General features: G+C 38.6%; 1 protein-coding gene across 7 annotated transcripts in view; it reads left to right on the top strand.

Moving 5' to 3' along the window:
* Positions 1 to 19,340, top strand: part of LOC115415612 (uncharacterized threonine-rich GPI-anchored glycoprotein PJ4664.02-like) — a 59,864-nt gene that overhangs the window by 10,050 nt on the left and 30,474 nt on the right. For 4 of the 7 annotated variants that reach the window (XM_030129246.1, XM_030129245.1, XM_030129247.1 and 1 more), the window contains exons 2-18: positions 5,907 to 6,046; positions 6,208 to 6,313; positions 6,427 to 6,475; positions 10,191 to 10,343; positions 10,426 to 10,590; positions 12,337 to 12,489; positions 13,427 to 13,591; positions 13,815 to 13,958; positions 14,051 to 14,221; positions 14,328 to 14,372; positions 14,479 to 14,631; positions 14,732 to 14,899; positions 15,254 to 15,310; positions 15,458 to 15,517; positions 15,626 to 15,778; positions 16,213 to 16,380; positions 16,731 to 16,775. In XM_030129246.1, coding sequence (XP_029985106.1) covers positions 6,212 to 6,313; positions 6,427 to 6,475; positions 10,191 to 10,343; positions 10,426 to 10,590; positions 12,337 to 12,489; positions 13,427 to 13,591; positions 13,815 to 13,958; positions 14,051 to 14,221; positions 14,328 to 14,372; positions 14,479 to 14,631; positions 14,732 to 14,899; positions 15,254 to 15,310; positions 15,458 to 15,517; positions 15,626 to 15,778; positions 16,213 to 16,380; positions 16,731 to 16,775 — 1,951 coding nt within the window. In that variant the 5' untranslated portion in view covers positions 5,907 to 6,046; positions 6,208 to 6,211. The remainder of the gene's footprint in view (positions 1 to 5,906; positions 6,047 to 6,207; positions 6,314 to 6,426; positions 6,476 to 10,190; positions 10,344 to 10,425; positions 10,591 to 12,336; positions 12,490 to 13,426; positions 13,592 to 13,814; positions 13,959 to 14,050; positions 14,222 to 14,327; positions 14,373 to 14,478; positions 14,632 to 14,731; positions 14,900 to 15,253; positions 15,311 to 15,457; positions 15,518 to 15,625; positions 15,779 to 16,212; positions 16,381 to 16,730; positions 16,776 to 19,340) is intronic. The other 3 variants (XM_030129243.1, XM_030129249.1, XM_030129248.1) reach the window with 3 other exon arrangements.

Genomic DNA, 19,340 nt, shown 5'->3' with positions numbered 1-19,340 from the left:
GAGGGGGGGTGCAATCCATACACAACGTCACTTACGTGAAACAATGCGAAGATGTGCAAAGCATGAGAGGAGATGCACAAAGCAGCCAGCAGTTAAACCAGATAGAAACATGTATAAACCAGCTAACCAGCAGTTAAAGCAGATAGAAACATATATAAACCAGCTAACCAGCAGTTAAAGCAGATAGAAACATGTATAAACCAGCTAACCAGCAGTTAAAGCAGATAGAAATATATATAAACCAGCTAACCAGCAGTTAAAGCAGATAGAAACATATATAAACCAGTTAACCAGCAGTTAAAGCAGATAGAAACATATATAAACCAGCTAACCAGCAGTTAAAGCAGATAGAAACATATAAACCAGCTAACCAGCAGTTAAAGCAGATAGAAACATATATAAACCAGCTAACCAGCAGTTAAAGCAGATAGGAACATATATAAACCAGCTAACCAGCAGTTAAAGCAGATAGAAACATATATAAACCAGCTAACCAGCAGTTAAAGCAGATAGAAACATATATAAACCAGCTAACCAGCAGTTAAAGCAGATAGAAACATATATAAACCAGCTAACCAGCAGTTAAAGCAGATAGAAACATATATAAACCAGCTAACCAGCAGTTAAAGCAGATAGAAACATATATAAACCAGCTAACCAGCAGTTAAAGCAGATAGAAACATGTATAAACCAGCTAACCAGCAGTTAAAGCAGATAGAAACATATATAACCAGCTAACCAGCAGTTAAAGCAGACAGAAACATATATAAACCAGCTAACCAGCAGTTAAAGCAGATAGAAACATATATAAACCAGCTAACCAGCAGTTAAATAAGATAGAAACATATATAACCAGCTAACCAGCAGTTAAAACAGACAAAAACATATATAAACCAGCTAACCAGCAGTTAAAGCAGATAGAAACATATATAAACCAGTTAATCAGCAGTTAAAGCAGATAGAAACATATATAAACCAGCTAATCAGCAGTTAAAGCAGATAGAAACATATAAACCAGCTAACCAGCAGTTAAAGCAGATAGAAACATATATAACCAGCTAACCAGCAGTTAAAGCAGATAGAAACATATATAAACCAGCTAACCAGCAGTTAAAGCAGATAGAAACATATATAAACCAGCTAACCAGCAGTTAAAGCAGATAGAAACATATATAAACCAGTTAACCAGCAGTTAAAGCAGATAGGAACATATATAAACCAGCTAACCAGCAGTTAAAGCAGATAGAAACATATATAAACCAGCTAACCAGCAGTTAAAGCAGATAGAAACATATATAAACCAGCTAACCAGCAGTTAAAGCAGATAGGAATATATATAAACCAGCTAACCAGCAGTTAAAGCAGATAGAAACATATATAAACCAGCTAACCAGCAGTTAAAGCAGATAGAAACATATATAAACCAGTTAACCAGCAGTTAAAGCAGATAGAAACATATATAAACCAGCTAACCAGCAGTTAAAGCAGATAGGAATATATATAAACCAGCTAACCAGCAGTTAAAGCAGATAGAAACATATATAAACCAGCTAACCAGCAGTTAAAGCAGATAGGAACATATATAAACCACGTATAAACATATATAACCCAGTTCCTCATCAGTAAACCACACCTTAGCAGATCTCTCATCTCTTAATCATCTCCAGTTCCATTATTAGCTAACTTTGCTTCAGTTCAGTTCAGCTAGCTGTAGCTAGTAACATCAAACGTTTTTGAACATTCTAACAGGTTCCATACCTCTGTAATTGGATTAGTTTTCATCCTCCTCTTTTCTCCTCTTCTAAACTGTGCAGTTCAGGGCTTGGAAGGCCTCTTCATGGTGATAAACTGTCCAGTTTTAACCTGGATGCTAGTTCAACACTGACTCTGTCCTTTAGCTCTGCTCTGTCTCTGTCACTCGCGCGCACACACACGGTACGCCAAAAACAAAAAAAAAATAAAAAAATAAACAGACCCATGTATCACGACAGTAAACCCCAGACAGGACTGTGCTGCTGTGTCCCAGCTTTAGTCTGTATGTTCCAGGTAGAGTTAGGACCAGAAGACCACTGGAAACCACAGTGACCACACATGACAGACTGGGAAGTGTCACCAGCTCAAACTGCTGGAGCCAAATAAATTAATTTCATATCAATCCGACATTGACAAAGACGAAAACGAAGGGAATTGTATCCATAATTTTTATACGTTTTAGTTAGTTTTGTAAGCTCACGATACAGTTTCAGTTAGTTATCGTTTTTTTCTTTTAATTAGAGTTTTTATTTATTTCAGTTAACGAAAATATTTTTTCAATTTTAGTTTTCGTCATTTCGTTCGTTTTCGTTAACGATAATAACCTTGCTACACAACATTACTATAATTTTTATTTTCAATCATTATTCAATTTATTTACATTATTTAATCATTCTTTTTCATCAGACACAGTCACGGCAGCTTTCCCCTTTCCAGACTGTAACAACCGACTATTCTACTAAAACAGACAAACAACTGACTGAGGTGAACAGAGTTATGTTTGGAAAAACTGTTACACCAATCATCATACTAGTTTGACATACTTTGAACCAAATACTGCAAATCAGAACAAAAAATCAGAGTACTCACCTGTAATGTGGAGTGTGTCCATACATCTGCATCCGGATGACAGTGGAGCTGGACTAACTGGACCAGTCAACTTCACTGAATGGGGTAGACTTAATGAAACAACTAATAGATTTTTTTTTTTTCTCATTCCTTTATTCAAAAATATAATTACTTATAATTAATTATTCAATTATGACACTTTTTATATTTAAATGTATTTATTTACTATTGTTAATTCCAAAAGGTTCAGACATGTCAAAGGACATACACCCCCGTGATTTTTTTTTACTTGTTCCATTCCATTAAATTCCCGTGCTTCTGGCGTAAACCTGTAACACTGATGTGGGCCAGGTCCGTGTACCTGTCCTGAGACGGAACCAAATCCCGCTCTTACACAGTTTTGGCGCTTTCGGCTGAGTTCCGTCAAACGGCATTTCAGCGGACTGGCAGGAATGTCACATTTCCACTGAGTTACTTCCAAGGGATAAAGCGATTTGGGGACGTGGCTGCGATTGTCATTATTGATCATCAATGATCTCAGATCCCAGATCATTGATGGGGGTAACCCGTGGGATCCGTGGGTGGGGCTGGGGTGGTTAAGAAAATGTCACTTTATTTGGGGGTCGGGTTGGAGCGGCTCAAACAGATACATCAGATCCAGCTAATGATGATGATGATGGCGGGGGTGACAGCTGACTGGTCCCCCCCCGCCCCCATCCATTCGCTGACCACCCCCACCCCAGTCCGACAAAGGAAAATACAATACTTTTCTATAGCCTTTGTGCTTTTCATCTTAATAGAATACTTCATTTGAATAGTCAGCAGAGCCTTTAAAAATTATGTGTAAAAGTCAAATGAGGCGCAGTGGCCACAGATTTGCATCTGAACACTTTATATATTTAACTAACATGGGCTTTAAAGTTTTACTGTGATTTCCCAGATGGCAAAGAGATACTGGGACGGATCTGGAACAGAATCGCCCGAAACCGTTTGGTGGATCTGGCCTGGTGTCCAAATTGCACATCGGGCCAAAACAGGTACTGCTCCGCCAAACGGATCTTCTAATGGTCCGGCTCTGGCCCAGTTCCGTTCAATCACATCTAGAATATACACGAGAATCATGCTGGCCCAGGTTTGTATTACGACTCTGGTCCAGATTCGTATTATGATTCTGGTCCAGATCAGTATTACTACTTTGAAAATCAGTCTTGGTTGTGTGATGGGAGACTGTTCTGGGCCGAATCCATAAGCCAGCACAACTCCAGAACTGCTAGAGAGAGCTGGAAGACGGATCCGATGCAGATTTGGTCCAAAGTCAGAAAACGGATGTGAGCTAGAAACGGATGTAAAGGCTTTCATGCGGATCCGGCCCAAAGGTAATTGCTATCTGGGAATGCATTTCACGTGGGTGTGTATGTATTTTCACGTGTGTGAGTGTGCATTTTCATGTGTTTGTGCATTTTCATGTGTGTGTGTGCGTTTTCACGTGTGTATGTGAATGCATTTCACACGTGTGTATGGGTTTTCACATGTGTGTGTGCGTTTTCACATTGTATCACAGTGAATGCATTTCACATGTGTATGTGTGCGTATTTTCACGTGTATTTTCACTGAATTTCCCAAAATCACTAATAAAATACTACGGATCACCCATGAAAGCCTGGCTACGTCTGACCATAGGAATGAAGCGATTATGCTAAACTAGGCTAAGCTAAGCTAACGGAAGGGCTGCGAGAACAAGGCAATTGGTGCATTTCAGTGCAAACTGATTTGCTCACTTATCGAACTCATTAGTGCATGACAAATGAATTTATAAAAAAACAGGTGATGAACTCTTCCTTCGGGGTTTTAGAGGCTGGTAGATCCATCCTGGTAGATAGAGCTGATAGAATAACCCACTGGAGCGGTTTGGTAAGACTATACTGCATTGTATATTCTTCCGCCAGCACAGAATGTGTGCGTCATCGCGACAGGACAAGACAACGAGCATGCGCAGAATGGCATGAATAAAGTCCAAACGGAATAAAGTCTGAGGAAGAATTTAGTTTGGAATTAAAAGGGGATTAAACCAGTGACTTTATTCGGATTTAAATTTAGTCCGAACTATTCTTTTTCAACTGGAATAAGGTGTTTACATGGTCATCTTAAATAGGATCTAACGTTTATTCAGATTAAACCAGGAATAAAAGTTGTCATGTAAACGCATGGACTGTGGATAATCTGTGAGGAACACCCATTAGCATAGTTGTGTTGTTAAGTATTACTTTACAAACAAAGCAATGCATTGTCTCGTTCTTTATTTGAGCTATAGATAGGTGCCAATCCAAAGTAAAAATGTGATGAGAGTGATGTAATTTAATGGATTAGATTTATATAGCGCATATATAGAGCATATTCATTCACTGACACACTGGCGGTGGTCTTGCCCAAGGACACAACAGCACATGACTAGGACAGAGCGAGTTTTGAAATGCCAACCCTTCGGTTATTGGACAACCCGCTCTACCTCCTGAGCCAAGGCCACCCAAGTGATCTCCGCAATGGCGACAGTAGCCTAATTTATTAGATACAAGGCCTTGTTGACCCACTGGAGTCTCTTTATCTTCGCACACACATTCCACAATCATTACACAGTTCAAGCATCTTCCCTACCCCCATTGTTCTTTCACGTCTGCTGTCTGCCTAATGTTCATGCTGTCCCCCAATTCCCTTTCAAATCCATGAAAAAATTCCAGCATGTGTCCACTTGTACTGTGTGAAAACTGTATGATGTCTTATATTTGTGCTTTGCATTATCTTCTGTTCTTCACTGCAATTTTCGAAGAAAAGGGTATGTGGTAGCGCTCTAGTAGGAGCAGCAGCCCAATGTCCCTAATCATTGAACTCAATTTCGTTTGATGTACTTTGTACTGTCAAATGACAATAAAGGCACTTCTGTTCTACTCTATTCTATTCTATTCTATTCTATTCTATTCTATTCTATTGTTAAAACAGTTTGATAAACTTGTAAAAGATGGGAATCAAATGCTATGGTTATACTTAACAGTCACAACTGAACTGAACATCTATGGGAGCTACTGGTCAGATGTGTTAAACAGCCCACTCAACCATCACCACTATACCAAATGACAGGATATCTTCTTTTAGAATGGTGTCCATCCCTCTAGTAGAGTTCAGAGATAGCTCTGCGGCTTGTTGAAACTGTTTCACATTTGGGCATGTTACTGGCTAACCTATTATGGACTTAATTGTGTTTTTATCTTCATTGTTCTTATCTCCATCTTTTTCTCTCCATTTCTCACCAGGTCTCCATTCCAAACACAAACATTATAATCTGCTGATGTGTCATCTAGTTATGGATCTTGTTGTTACACAGATGAAATGACCTGGAAGGTGTATTGTCCAGTGAATTTAGGGTGTCCTTGAAGAGGGCAAGCCATTAAAGGTATGTTAACAGAACATTGTGGTGTTTTTATTGTACTGGTCACATATGAATCAGTGGCCTAAGGAATTCCACATTCAAAACACTCAGAGGCTACATGGTACAACAATTCAGTGCATAAAGCTGGAGAGAATAACCAGTAATTGTTGCTTTTCCCTTCTCAGAGATATGGCAATTTCTAAGAATGGCTTGACCATCGTTGCCCTCCTAGTCACAATCTATATCTTGGAAACAGGGAAGTTCAATGGGTTAACAAACCTGGTTTTACCGGTAGGTCTGTTGTGTTTACCATACTGAGCTGACAATAGGGGGTCATGCTGGTGTAAATATTGAAACATAACACAAAGCTATTATCTCTTATTGTCTTCTTCTGTCTCTTCTAGGAGTCAGATGAAGATGTCTTCCTATCTCAAATTAGGGATAAGAGGGATGGTTAGTATGATAAGAGAATATATAATTTTGTTTTATTATTGACAGGGTAACTTTGACTTCTTTCAGTTGTCAGAGCTGTTGTACCTCTGACAAAGATTTGAATTTGGGCGGACTAGATTAGTTATGTCTGCCTGGTTTCTGGTTAAAAGGAACCTGTTAGCCTTTGCATTTTTAAAGGTTATCCCACCAAACTATGTACTAGGACAGAACACTGTTTTCTTTTTTGTGACTTGACCTTTTCTTGAAAATAACTTATAACAAGGTGTTTCTATAGGAAAGGGAAAACATTTGGTTAAACATACTTCAACACATATAGGAAAAGGAAATTCAAAGGAATTCAATACAAAATATGTTGAAGATTTTGACATTTATACCTGCTGTTTTACTCTATAGGATTTCGTAAAACACTTCTCTAGTACCAGTTGTGAAAATGAGACTAGCTTTGCCATGGTATGGTTACAGCGGCTGAGCTCGTACACTATAAACCAGTGGTTCTCAACCTTTTGTCAGTGATGTACCCCCTGTGAAATATTTTTTCAGCCAAGTACCCCCTAACCAGCGCAAAGCATTTTTGGTTGAAAAAAATGACTTAAAACAGAGTGCTGTGCCATCAGTATCTGATTTATTAAACTTTGGAACTCCATTTGTGGTGGTCTTTCTTGAACTATTTGGAAATAAAAAGATATAACTAAAAAAATTAAGAAATAATTAACTTAATTATAAGTAAAGATTTGTGCACATAAAAATAATTATCAACATAAAGTGTCCTCCTTTGGGATCATAGTAAAGATCTGTTCTCAAAAAGAAACAATTAACTTAATTATAAATAAAGATTTGTCCACATAAAAATAATTTTCAATGTAAAGTGTCCTCTTGTGGGATCAGACAGTTTCCTCTTAAAAAAGTCAGGTGGCTTACCAACGCGACATCCATTTTTAGTCTTCAGATGAAGCTGCAGATATGCTGGCTTCATGCTACTGTTAGCTAGTTTCTCCCCACAGTAAAAACACAGTGCCTTGGATGGGTTGCAACTTGTGGACGTAAATCCAAATAAAACATAATCTTCAAGATACAGCCGGGATTTTGCCGGCTCTGGTTTGGCCTTCTTTGCCACTTGTCCCTCCATTTTTTCAAAAGAATTACGCTTCAACCACGACTCCACTGTTTGAGTTTTCAAGTGACTGACAGGTGATGCTAGGTGGCATATGACAGGTTGAGTCAAACCATTCTGGTATGGGGGAGACTCTGGGTTTTTTAGGATGATGAAATTGAATAGCCTACTGAATGTAAAATTTATTTTATAAACTTATATATTTTCCTGAAATATTTAATTAATTCAATAATTATTTTTAAAGGATTTTTACATGAAGCAGAGACTGAGGTCTCAGAGGTCAACACGTCCATCACCCAAGCTGAACACTGGACCAGCTCAATACTCTCCATCGGGTGCTCGAGGGTTCATGGGAGTTCGCCCAACTGATCCACATGTGTTTTGTGGATTTGGAGAACGCACTCGACCGTGTCCCTCATGGTATCCTATGGGGGATGCTTTGGGAGTATGGGGTCCGGGGCCCTTTGCTAAGGGCAGTCCGGTCCTTGCATGACCAAAGCAGGAGCCTGGTTCACTTTGCCGGCAGTAAGTCAGACCTGTTCCAGGTGCATGTTGGACTCCGGCAGGGCTGCCCTTTGTCACTGCTTCTGTTCATAATTTTTATGGACAAAATTTCTAGGCGCAGCCAGGGGCTGGAGGGGGTCCGGTTTGGGGACCACAGGATTTCATCTCTGCTTTTTGCAGATGACGTTGTCCTGTAGGCCTCATTGAACCTGGACCTTCAGTGTGCCCTGGGGTGGTTTGCAGCCGAGTGTGAAGTGAGCAGGATGAGGATCAGCACCTCCAAATCCGAGGCCATGGTTCTCGACCGGAAAAAGGTGGTTTGCCCTCTCCGGGTCAGTGGGGAATCTTTGCCCCAAGTGGAGGAGTTCAAGTATCTTGGGGTCTTGTTCACGAGTGAGGGAGGGATGGAGCGTGAGATTGACAGACGGATCGGTGCAGCGTCTGCAGTGATGCAGTCGCTGTACCGGTCTGTCGTGGTGAAGAAGGAGCTGAGCCGAGAGGCAAAGCTCTCGATTTACCGGTCAATCTACGTTCCTACCCTCGCCTATGGTCATGAGCTTTGGGTCATGACAAAAGGACAAGATCCCGGATACAAGTGGTCGAAATGAGTTTCCTCCGCAGGGTGGCTGGGCGTACCCTTAGGGATAGGGTGAGGAGCTCAGTCACCAGGGAGGATCCTGGAGTAGAGCTGCTGCTCCTCCATGTCGAGAGGGGCCAGCTGAGGTGGCTCGGGCATCTGTTTCGGATGCCTCCTGGACGCCTCCCTGGGGAGGTGTTCCGGGCATGTCCCACCGGGAGGAGACCTCGGGGAAGACCCAGAATACGTTGGAGAGACTATGTCTCTCGGCTGGCCTGGGAACGCCTCAGGATCCCCCCGGAAGAGCTGGAGGAGGAGTCTGGGGAGAGGGAAGTCTGGGCATCCCTGCTTAGACTGTTACCCCCGCGAACCGGCCCCGGATAAATCGAAAGATAATGGATGGATGGATGGATTTTTGCATGGATGCTACTTTTTAAATATATTTTAAAATCTCATGTACCCCCTGGAGTGCCTTCACGTACCCCCAGGGATATGCGTACCCCCATTTTAGAACCACTGCTATAAACAACAAAAAAGATACTAGCTTGGCTCTAACAAATACCTTTATGCTCACTAATTAAAAAAAATCACATATAGAATTTGTTGGATGCAGATTTTGGCTGGGTATTGCAATATGTCATGGTAGTCATGATGGATTATGCACTGGTGTAGTGGTCACCCGGGTCTTCCAGTTTTGCGTGCCATTAAAAACGGGTACAGTGTCCTTGTCATCACGATGTGGAGTTGGTCCTCAAGTGTCTTAAATGGGTGTTCTCTGCTCCTAATTTGGGCTATGGGTTGATGCTAATAGCTAATACTACTGTGTCACTATTAGGATGGGTAAAATGCAGGAACCAAAATTTGTTAATTTTCTTGAGGTGGCAGGAACAAGAACAAAGTTTGTTTTGGTCTGGACATTTCATACTTCATGATAAAGTAAAGTCCAGAACTCATGGAATGTCCCCTGCTTTCCGCTTCTCTCAGTTGCACCAGAGCCTTTCTGTGTTGTTTATCTGTTCTCTCTGCGCTATGCGGGTTTCCTCTCACTGATGAAAATCTTGAGTTGATTCCTGAGTGCCTTCAATGGCAGCTCACTACTCCTAATGTCTGTTATGTACTAATGCTAATGCTAGGCACTGTATGTGTTTTAGGATGGACAAAATGTAGAGACCGAATTTCACTGCAGGTATAATAAAGGGAGTTAACTTTGAACCAAAATGATGCAACAAAATTACACCATTTTGTTCTTGCTCTGACAGTAAGAACAAAATTCTCTGCTGTTGTGGAGTATGTAATAACCTTTAGTTAAATTTATAGAGGTGTTGGTAAACTGTTAGAACGTACATGACAAACAGCAAGGCTAGCTATTGTTCAGGTCTCTGGTGCTAAGCTAAACTAAGATAAGTCACACCTTTAAACGAATATGAATAGGTGCTTTTCCCCAGAAGGTTTGTCTCTAGTTTTATATACTTCAAATATGACAAAAATTCACATTGTTTGTTTTGTAATCTAAATCTTTGCAGCACATACAGACCAGTGGAATTACATTATAGATGTTGTGGTGAATACCTCAGATGTAGAAACATTTCAGCTGATCCAGTCTGTGCTGAATGTAACAAGTCTTCCAATACAGCTTGATAACACCACAGAGGTCTCAGCCATTGACATCACAACAGGTGAGTACAGCTGACCTTCTCTGATCAACTTTACAAAGATATATTGGTGTCAACAGCATAATCACAGCCTCTCTTTTGACAGTGTGTTCTCCAAATAACACTGGCTACCAGTGTAGATGTACAGAACAGTTTGCATGGCCATACAGCACCTGTGTCACCTATGGAGCCTGTGAACACTTATCCAATGGCCTCTGTACCTGTATCAATGCCATACCATTGGATGGCCAGTTCTGCCAACCAATATCAGGTAAAACCTCTGATACAATTACTCAAATCTAACACTTGAGCTCCGTCCAGTGGAAATACTTCCATTTCAGTTTAAAATCAATAGAATGGATTGATCTTTTATGACCTATTCATAGGAGAACATAGACGATAAATATCAAGAGTAGATTCAATGCCATCAGTCAGTCAGACCCTGTCTTGTTTAAAAAGCAATATCTCAGGAACTCCGAAACAGGAAGTCTTAAAAAACTTCATGCAGGGTCAGCTGGACTCAAGAATGAACTGAGAAACACTGGTAAAAGGTCAAGATCACTGTGACATCATGTCTGTCCATTCTTATACATATAATAATATCTGAGGAAGTTTCTTCAAATCTGGTATTTACTTCATTCACTCATAGCATTAACTGATTAGATTTTGGTGGCCAAAGACCAAGGTCTGCATGGTCTCATAAAACATGTTTTTAACCATTAGTCAAGAATTCAGGCTATTATGCAAGGGCACTGAACACATCTGGTCAAATTTTAGGCTTTTGAGAATATCCTTTTTCTGCATGATAATTATTCACAAAAAAGTAAAATATGTTTAATCAAGCACCTCCTGTGATTACATGGACAATTTCTTGAACCAAGCACAAAATCATTCTGATTAGAGATTATACAGCTTTTTTTGACAAGTGTAAAGTTGAAGTATCTCATCTGTCAGAGACATACCAGAAGAAGGAGAGTTTTCTTTGCCTATTTTTTTTTTAAATTACTATTATTGTTATTGTGGATTTTTTGTTCATTTTTCTCACAACACTTCTTTAAACACCTTTGTCATCATGGTGTACAACAATCCTGTTTCCTAGAAGCTGTAAATTGTAAATATCTATTAGTATTGTATGAAATTGGTTTTCCTGCACATCTCACTTCTGGAAAGTAGTATTGTGGGCAACAGAAGACGTTGGATGAAATTTCATTTATTACAACCAAAACTACATTCTTGTCTTACCATTACCACGGTGTCTATAAGCTGGAATTGAAGCAAACACTTGAACCATGGCTCCTCTGTATCACTCCTTGATCACAGCTCTAATGTTAAAGTATAAACACTTTTTGTATCAGCATTTTTTTTCCTTCTTAGTAATAGTAACTGCATTGTTCCTATTGCTATTCTCCCAAATTCTCCCGAACCCAAATTTATCAGGTTTATTCTTGGGGGCTATTCACTTTATGACACTCTTTCCTTTCAGTTAGACTTTAATTTCATGTAAGATTCTTTGATGGAGTCTTCTTATAAGTAATATCCTGAACTTTATGTGTTAGGATAAACGTTAGAGCATAAGGTAAAATACCTGTCTTTAACTTAAATCATTGCAGGCCTGACAGCAAACAGCAAAGCAAATAATAACCACTGCATTGCCGTGTCATACAAATAACAGCCTGATCTAAACCACTTTAAATGTAGCTCAAATGTAACCCTAACCCAACCCCAGCATAGTAAATTGTTTGTGTCCTTTAGCGCCTCTTCTAAATCAATCAATCAATCAATCAATCAATCAATCAATCAATCAATCAATCAAATTTTATTCATATAGCAACACATCATAACAAAAGTTATCTCATGACACTGGTCTCTCCCCAGACTCTTCAATAATGTTTCTTAAGCTCTTCAGTCCCCTCAGTCCTCGCTTTTAACAATTAAGGATGTTCAGTTGCCTTCAGGCTTTTAATGACAATGTCTGAATACGTTCCGGTACTGGTAACCATTCATGCTCTACCTACAGAACTACTGTCTGTGGCTGAATATGAAGTAAATATCGAGTTGAACCTGACACATATCGACACAGTGGATTTTCTCAGGAATGTACTGAATAGTGGCAACTTTTCTCTGACTCTTGGCCCTGCCATCAATATCACACATATTGACATCACCACAGGTAAGAACTGAGCTTTTTTTTGTTTTTATTACTTCCTACTGTTAATTTGTACCAAGTAGATCTTACCTGACAATTGCTAAGACTCTTTCAATTTCATTTCCATTTCCTAATGCTCACACACACACACACACACACACACACACACACACACACACACACACACACACACACACACGCACTTACTTTACAGGACTCTTTTCCACTCCTGATGACTGTGATTAAAAATACACACCGACTTTAGGCTATAGCGTGACAAAATTATGTGCGCCTGACAGTTATTTGATCCAACCCCCCACCACCACCCACCCACCCACCTTTAAAATGAATCAATGAATGAGTCATGCAATACCTTCTATGACAAAACTCCTCCAACGTTACATTTCCATGCGTCTGGATCATTCACCGCACTGTTACCATTAATGCTGCTGTATACCAGAGTAGTTTAGCGCACACAAAATCCTCATTCAAATAGAGCAGTCTGCAAGACTTTGCACCTGTTGACATTTGTGCAAGCAATCTTAGTAAATCACCCACAAACTGCGGTTCAACCCCACACACAAAATTCTAGATTGTGCACGCAAATTAGTACACGCAAACTGGGGCCTTAGTAGATCCTGCCCTTAATAGGAAGTTTCTGAAATCTATTTCTGTATCTGAGCAGAATTTATAAAGCACAAAAGCTGCACTGGAGTATAGTATGTCAACACGACAGTCAGTTTTATACAATCAAAGATCCACATGAGCTGAGAGGCTTGAGAGAGCCAAAGGTTTCATGTGACTACAAAGCCCAAACATGCTGTGATCTAATGGTGCTGTTGCTTTTTTTTCTAAAACTTCTCACCCATGTGTCAAATATCCATGAAAATAATGTCACTTTATCAGACTACTGCACCTTTTTTAGTCACTGAATTGAATGCTCTGTATTTTGTGTGTTTAGTGTGTTCCATTAATGGGAGCACGTTCCAGTGCCGATGTGAAGATCAGTATGTGTGGTCATACAACAACTGTATAACATACGGAGCATGTGATGAGATCACTGATAACACGTGTGGGTGTATTAACAGTATTCCATCTGATGGCCGATACTGCCTGCCAAAAAGAGGTAACAATGTTTGATGGATTACTTAAAGGTTACGTACATGGTACCCTCCACTTTAACCTTTCACCATAGAATCTTAATGTATTAAAGTCAACATCAAAAAAATGTATAATATTTCCTGGTAAGAGTATAAAGCAATGAACGACTACTATCTTTCATGTGATTATTATTTAAGTTTTTGAAACGAATTTCATGTTTTATCAAATTATGTTTTCTCTTTCAACAGAACCTCCAACTGTTTATGAATATGAGATTTTCATAGATGTGAACACTACAAACTTAAATCACCTGAAAAACACTTTGAAGAATATCCCACTTCCCCTTCTTATCAGTGCACAAGTTAACATTTCAGATATCAATGTTACTACAGGTAAGAGGAGACATTTTTGCTCCCTGAATTTACAATATTTTTTAGCCCTAAAGTGGGGTTTAGCAGAGGAAACGTCTGGCTTTTTTCTCCAGTTTGCAGCCAAGATAATGCTGGGTACCAGTGCAGATGTGAGAATGAATATCTCTGGCCATGTAACAAGTGCACCATCTATGGAAAATGTAATGGTACTGCACTTAACACGTGTGATTGTATTAATGCCATTCCCAGTGATGGACAGTACTGTCAGTCAGTACACAGTCAAAGTAAGTAGTGTGCTTTTTCTGCTGTCATCAGTGTTACTTTAGAAAGGGAGCCTGTACTTCAGCAGTTTTTTTTTTAAAGAAACACCATCTCTGTTTCTGTTTGAAGACTTTACAGCGTGTTCTCAGATGACCTCGACACCAACAACAACAGGTAAGGATGAATCAACACTGCTGGATTTCAAATGAAAGAAAGGATTTAAGTTATTAATGCTGTATTTCTGTTTTTTTTTTTTTTTTTTTTTTTTTTTACATATTAGCTTCTCCAGCTATTTATGAGTACTTCATAAATTTTGAGTTGAACACCACAGATGTCGCAGTAATAAATCAACTGAGGACCATTCTTAGCAACACCAGTTACCCCATCAATGTCAGCAACCACATAAAAATCTCTGACATTAACATTACCACAGGTGGGATCACAGTCTGATCTGTTTTACCATTATTTATTTGGATCTAACAGATTTTAATTTAACATTCCATGTGAAAACCATGTTTCATGTTTGTGTGCAGTGTGTTCTCCGAGCAGCGCTGGTTACCAGTGCAGATGTGAGGATCAATATCGCTGGTCATGTGACCAGTGTTTATCATATGGATCATGTGACAATATCACTGATGACACATGTGGGTGTATCGGTGCAATTCCCTCTGATGGACAGTACTGTCAGCCTGTCAATAACAGTGAGTTTTAGTCATGTGGTTTTGTAGTGCAGTTTCCACATAGTTGTTGTACCATAAATCAGGACATAAATATTAACATTATATATGTCAGATTTCCTTCTTTCTTTTCTACTGTATTTATTTATGTTATAGTTTTTACTACTACTTTTAGACACATGGGTTATCACTCCTCTGCCTCTGATGTAACGCAAACATAGATGTTCATACTTTGTGTGATATATTTCATGAGGCAGTGAGCACTGTTTATGTTTCCATAACACTATGTGTCAGTATGTTTGCAGTGGGGGCCTCACATCACTGATTAATACAAGATTTGTCCTGTGGTTACCCATAATTCTCTCTGTTCATCAACAGACTTCACATCTTGTCCTCTTACATCTCCAACTCCACCACCAACAGGTTACACTCAATGTATACCATCCAATATGTGACACATCCACAACCTAAATAATTAACTTTTACTTGTCTTTCGGCTGGAAAATGTCACAAACATTGCCTTTAATTTTTCATTCCTCACTACAACCCTTCAGTAATTTCTTGTTTCAATGCTCCTTGCAGACACATCACCTAATACTACAACAGAAATGAGCACTACAACACCCACAACTATAACAACATGTAAGACTGGCAGGGAAAAAAATGCCTCATTTCACACCATAAAATAAGTGTATTATGTCATGTAATTGTATTAATTTATCATCTTCCTCTTTATTGGTATCTCTGCAGCTCCTCCAGTATTTTATGAATACATAATTTCTGTTGAGTTGAACACCACAGATGTTGCTGTAATAAATCAACTGAGGACCATTTTGAGCAACACCAGTTACCCCATCAACATCAACAATCACATACAAATCTCTGACATCAATGTGTCTACAGGTAACACTAACGACTCATATGTTTTCGTCCCCTTGGCTCATATATATATATATATATATATATATATATATATATATATATATATATATATATATATATATATATATATATATATATATATATATATTTTTTTTTTTTTTTTTTTTTTTTTTTTACCTGTAGTAAATGAAATTTATAATCTGCGTTTGTAATCACTTCAGTTATTACAGGTAGAATCTATAGTGAGCTATGTAGCATGACTAAAAAACAAAGAGTATTTTGCATGTTTATTTATTGATATGCAACCCTTAATATCATCAGTTTAAATTTTCACAGTCTATGGCATAGTCAGGTTCCATATATTGCATGATTTTGTGTTAAATGTATTGGTAATGGAGATCATTAGATTTGTGATTTATCATAATTACTATTTGAAGTGTCTTATTTTTCTGCAGTGTGTTCTCCGAGCAGCGTCGGTTACCTGTGCAGATGTGAGGATCAGTATCGCTGGTCATGTGACCAGTGTTTATCATATGGATCATGTGACAACATCACTGATGATACATGTGGGTGTATCGGTGCAATTCCCTCTGATGGACAGTACTGTCAGCCTGTCAATAACAGTGAGTTTTAGATGTGGTTTTGTCGTGCAGTTTCCACATAGCTGTTGTACCATAAATTAGGACATAAAAAAATTGACATAATACATATCTAAATTCCTTCTTTCTTTTCTACTGTATTTATTTATGTTATTGTTTTTATTACTACTGTTAGACACATGTCATCACTCCTCTGCCTCTGATATAATATAAACATAAATGTTCATACTATGTGTGATATATTTCATGAGGCAGTGAACACTGTTCATGTTTCCATTACACTATGTGTCAGTATGTTTGCAGTGGACCTCACATCACTGATTAATGCAAGATTTGTCCTGTGGTTACCCATAATTCTCTCTGTTCATCAACAGACTTCACATCTTGTCCTCTTACAACACCAACTCCACCACCAACAGGTGAGACCAATTTTACGCCATTTTACATTGCACATTTCAAGTAACACTTTTAACACCCTCAGAGTTAATATTAACACTCACCTGGTTCTTATATGGGAACCACAACTGAAGTATTAAAATCAACACTATGGTAGTTAACATTTAACTCTTAACATGTTTCACTGCTCTTTACACTTAACTGCTCTTCCTTCTGACCACTCGGACTCCAAAATGACATTCAGGATGGCATGAGGGTTTTCTTGTCTACTACCACACTTTCCTACGTTATGAAAGTTGGTGCTGCTCATACAGCGAATTTAGCCCTCTAACAAGAGAGAGCTAAGACTTTTAACTCTAGATGAAGAGCTAAGTTACTGTGGGTAAAGGTGACACACTATTTAATGAGCGTCGCTAGTGATGTTACCTCAAACACTGAAACTTCGAAATACACTTCAAACTTGTTAGGTTACTTATTGTGAAGCAGTGGGCTGGAGCTTGCTTCAGTTAACGTCACTGATGACATTCAAACCACTTCACTGCTTCAGTCAGACCGAGTCAGCTGACTGGTTTGATTTGACAGGTGGAGCATTGAAACTTTGGCATGTTACTCAGTGTATTTAAGACAGTTGAAACGCTGTTTTGCATCCAGTTATAAACCAATGGTAGATCTAGAAAAAATGGAAGGGGGGAGGAGGGGGCTATATATACATACATATGATGTCCTTCTCCGAATTGCCATATTGCTGGTCAGCAGGACTTGCTTGCTTTGTTTACAGAACATATTGTGCATTACTGTAATATTTCATAACACAATATACACTTTAATGTCAAATTACCCTGAAGCTTAGATGTAAATGTCACATTGCGAAATGTACCACGACAATCAGATAGCAAATAGGTCAGCCCCTTGAGCAACTAGGATTTAGCTCAATAGGTAAAGGTTTGGACTGCAATGCTGAAGAATGGAGGTTTGATTTCCAGGCAAGGTAACACTTTTTAAACAGGGAGTGGTGCGGCACCAAGGGCACTGGTAGGTAAATATGCCATTGTGAACATACTATGTGTCTTGAATAGTCGTTTCTTTTTTTTTTTTTTTTTTTTTTTTCGTTTGTTTTGTTTTTTTTAAGTTCAGAATTTTCAGTGATGGAGCCATTGAAGAAGTGGTCCCAAGAGTGTGGGAGTATTTTGAATAATACAAAATAATGTAAAATGAGTTCACGCTCAGTGTTTACTCAGATATCATACTCACAGTGCCATATTACTCAAGGGGTACCATTCTTACTGCCAGGAAAAAAATATAGGGTAAAATGAAGTATGCTATGAATAACACGTAATGTTAGTTCTTGTAGACTTTATAATGAAGGATTCTTAGCCTTTCACTGTGGTGAGTGATCCTGGATTCAGAGCATTTGTGGCAAAACTGGATTAAACAATGTGTTTTTTTATATCCACTGTTAGTACTTGTTTTTTGAGTTGTAGTAGTCTCTCTCTCTCTCTCTCTCTCTCTCTCTCTCTCTCTCTCTCTCTCTCTCTCTCCCTCTCACTTTGTGATAGGGTGGGGAAGCTGTCTCCAAATAGAGAAACTGTTCAAGTCCATGTGGAAAAATTATTTTTCTTGAATAAAAAGTCCTATGTTACATAAGGACACATTTACAGTACACCAACCACAATCCCAAAGAAAATATCCAGTTCACCAAAGGAAAAACAAGGAAACATACCAATCATACCTACTGCCTCATTGCATTATTACTGAACATCTTTTCTGTGTCCAGTATATAATTTAGAATTAATGACAAACCAAAACAATTTCAAAATGTATTGTTTTTATTTTTTCATAGATGGAAGTACTCAGAATTTTTAATACGGCATACAAACAACAAGTACATTCCAAGTCATTTGAGTACTTGTGACAACATGCTTTAAGAAGTCTTATACATGATATGCAACACATTTGCAGGGCTTCATTTAGCTGCAACAACTACTTTTGCCAGTAGATGTCAACCAAGTGAATTGAATGAAGCTTTGAATAGTGAACCAATTTATTACACAATGGTTCAAAAGGTTCAGAGCTTCAAAAAGCCTCATTTTGTCATCACTGCGCATCACCCCCCAGATGTGAAGATTGTCATTAACACTGCAGAGTACTTGACTCACAGTGTTACAACATCACTGATCTTAAATATTACTGCTACAACCTGATATCCTCCATGACACACCCATTTGAGACTGTCCCCATGACTTCAGACAATGAGACTATTAACAGGCAATGTGGAGTTAGATCTGCCCACAGACCTCTTAACACAATAGAAGTGTAAAAGCATCACTCATTGATTAAACTCCAGAAAATTAACGCTGCTTGATTTTCTATATGTGACACATCCACAAGTTAAATAACAAACTTCCTTCTTACTTGTCTTTCTGCAGGAAAATGTTACAAACGTTGTCTTTAAGTATTGATTTCCTATCATAACTATTGAGTAATTTCTTACTTCAATGCTTCACACAGACAAAACACCCAACATTATAACAGAAATTAACAATACAAAACACCCAGCAAAAACATAGTATATGTAATACTGACTGGAA

This window comes from Sphaeramia orbicularis, chromosome 24 (assembly GCF_902148855.1).
Source record: "Sphaeramia orbicularis chromosome 24, fSphaOr1.1, whole genome shotgun sequence".
Classification (NCBI taxonomy): Eukaryota; Metazoa; Chordata; class Actinopteri; order Kurtiformes; family Apogonidae; genus Sphaeramia; species Sphaeramia orbicularis.
The sequence above is the reverse complement of the archived record's forward strand: the minus strand, read 5'-3'. Positions and strand labels throughout refer to the sequence as shown.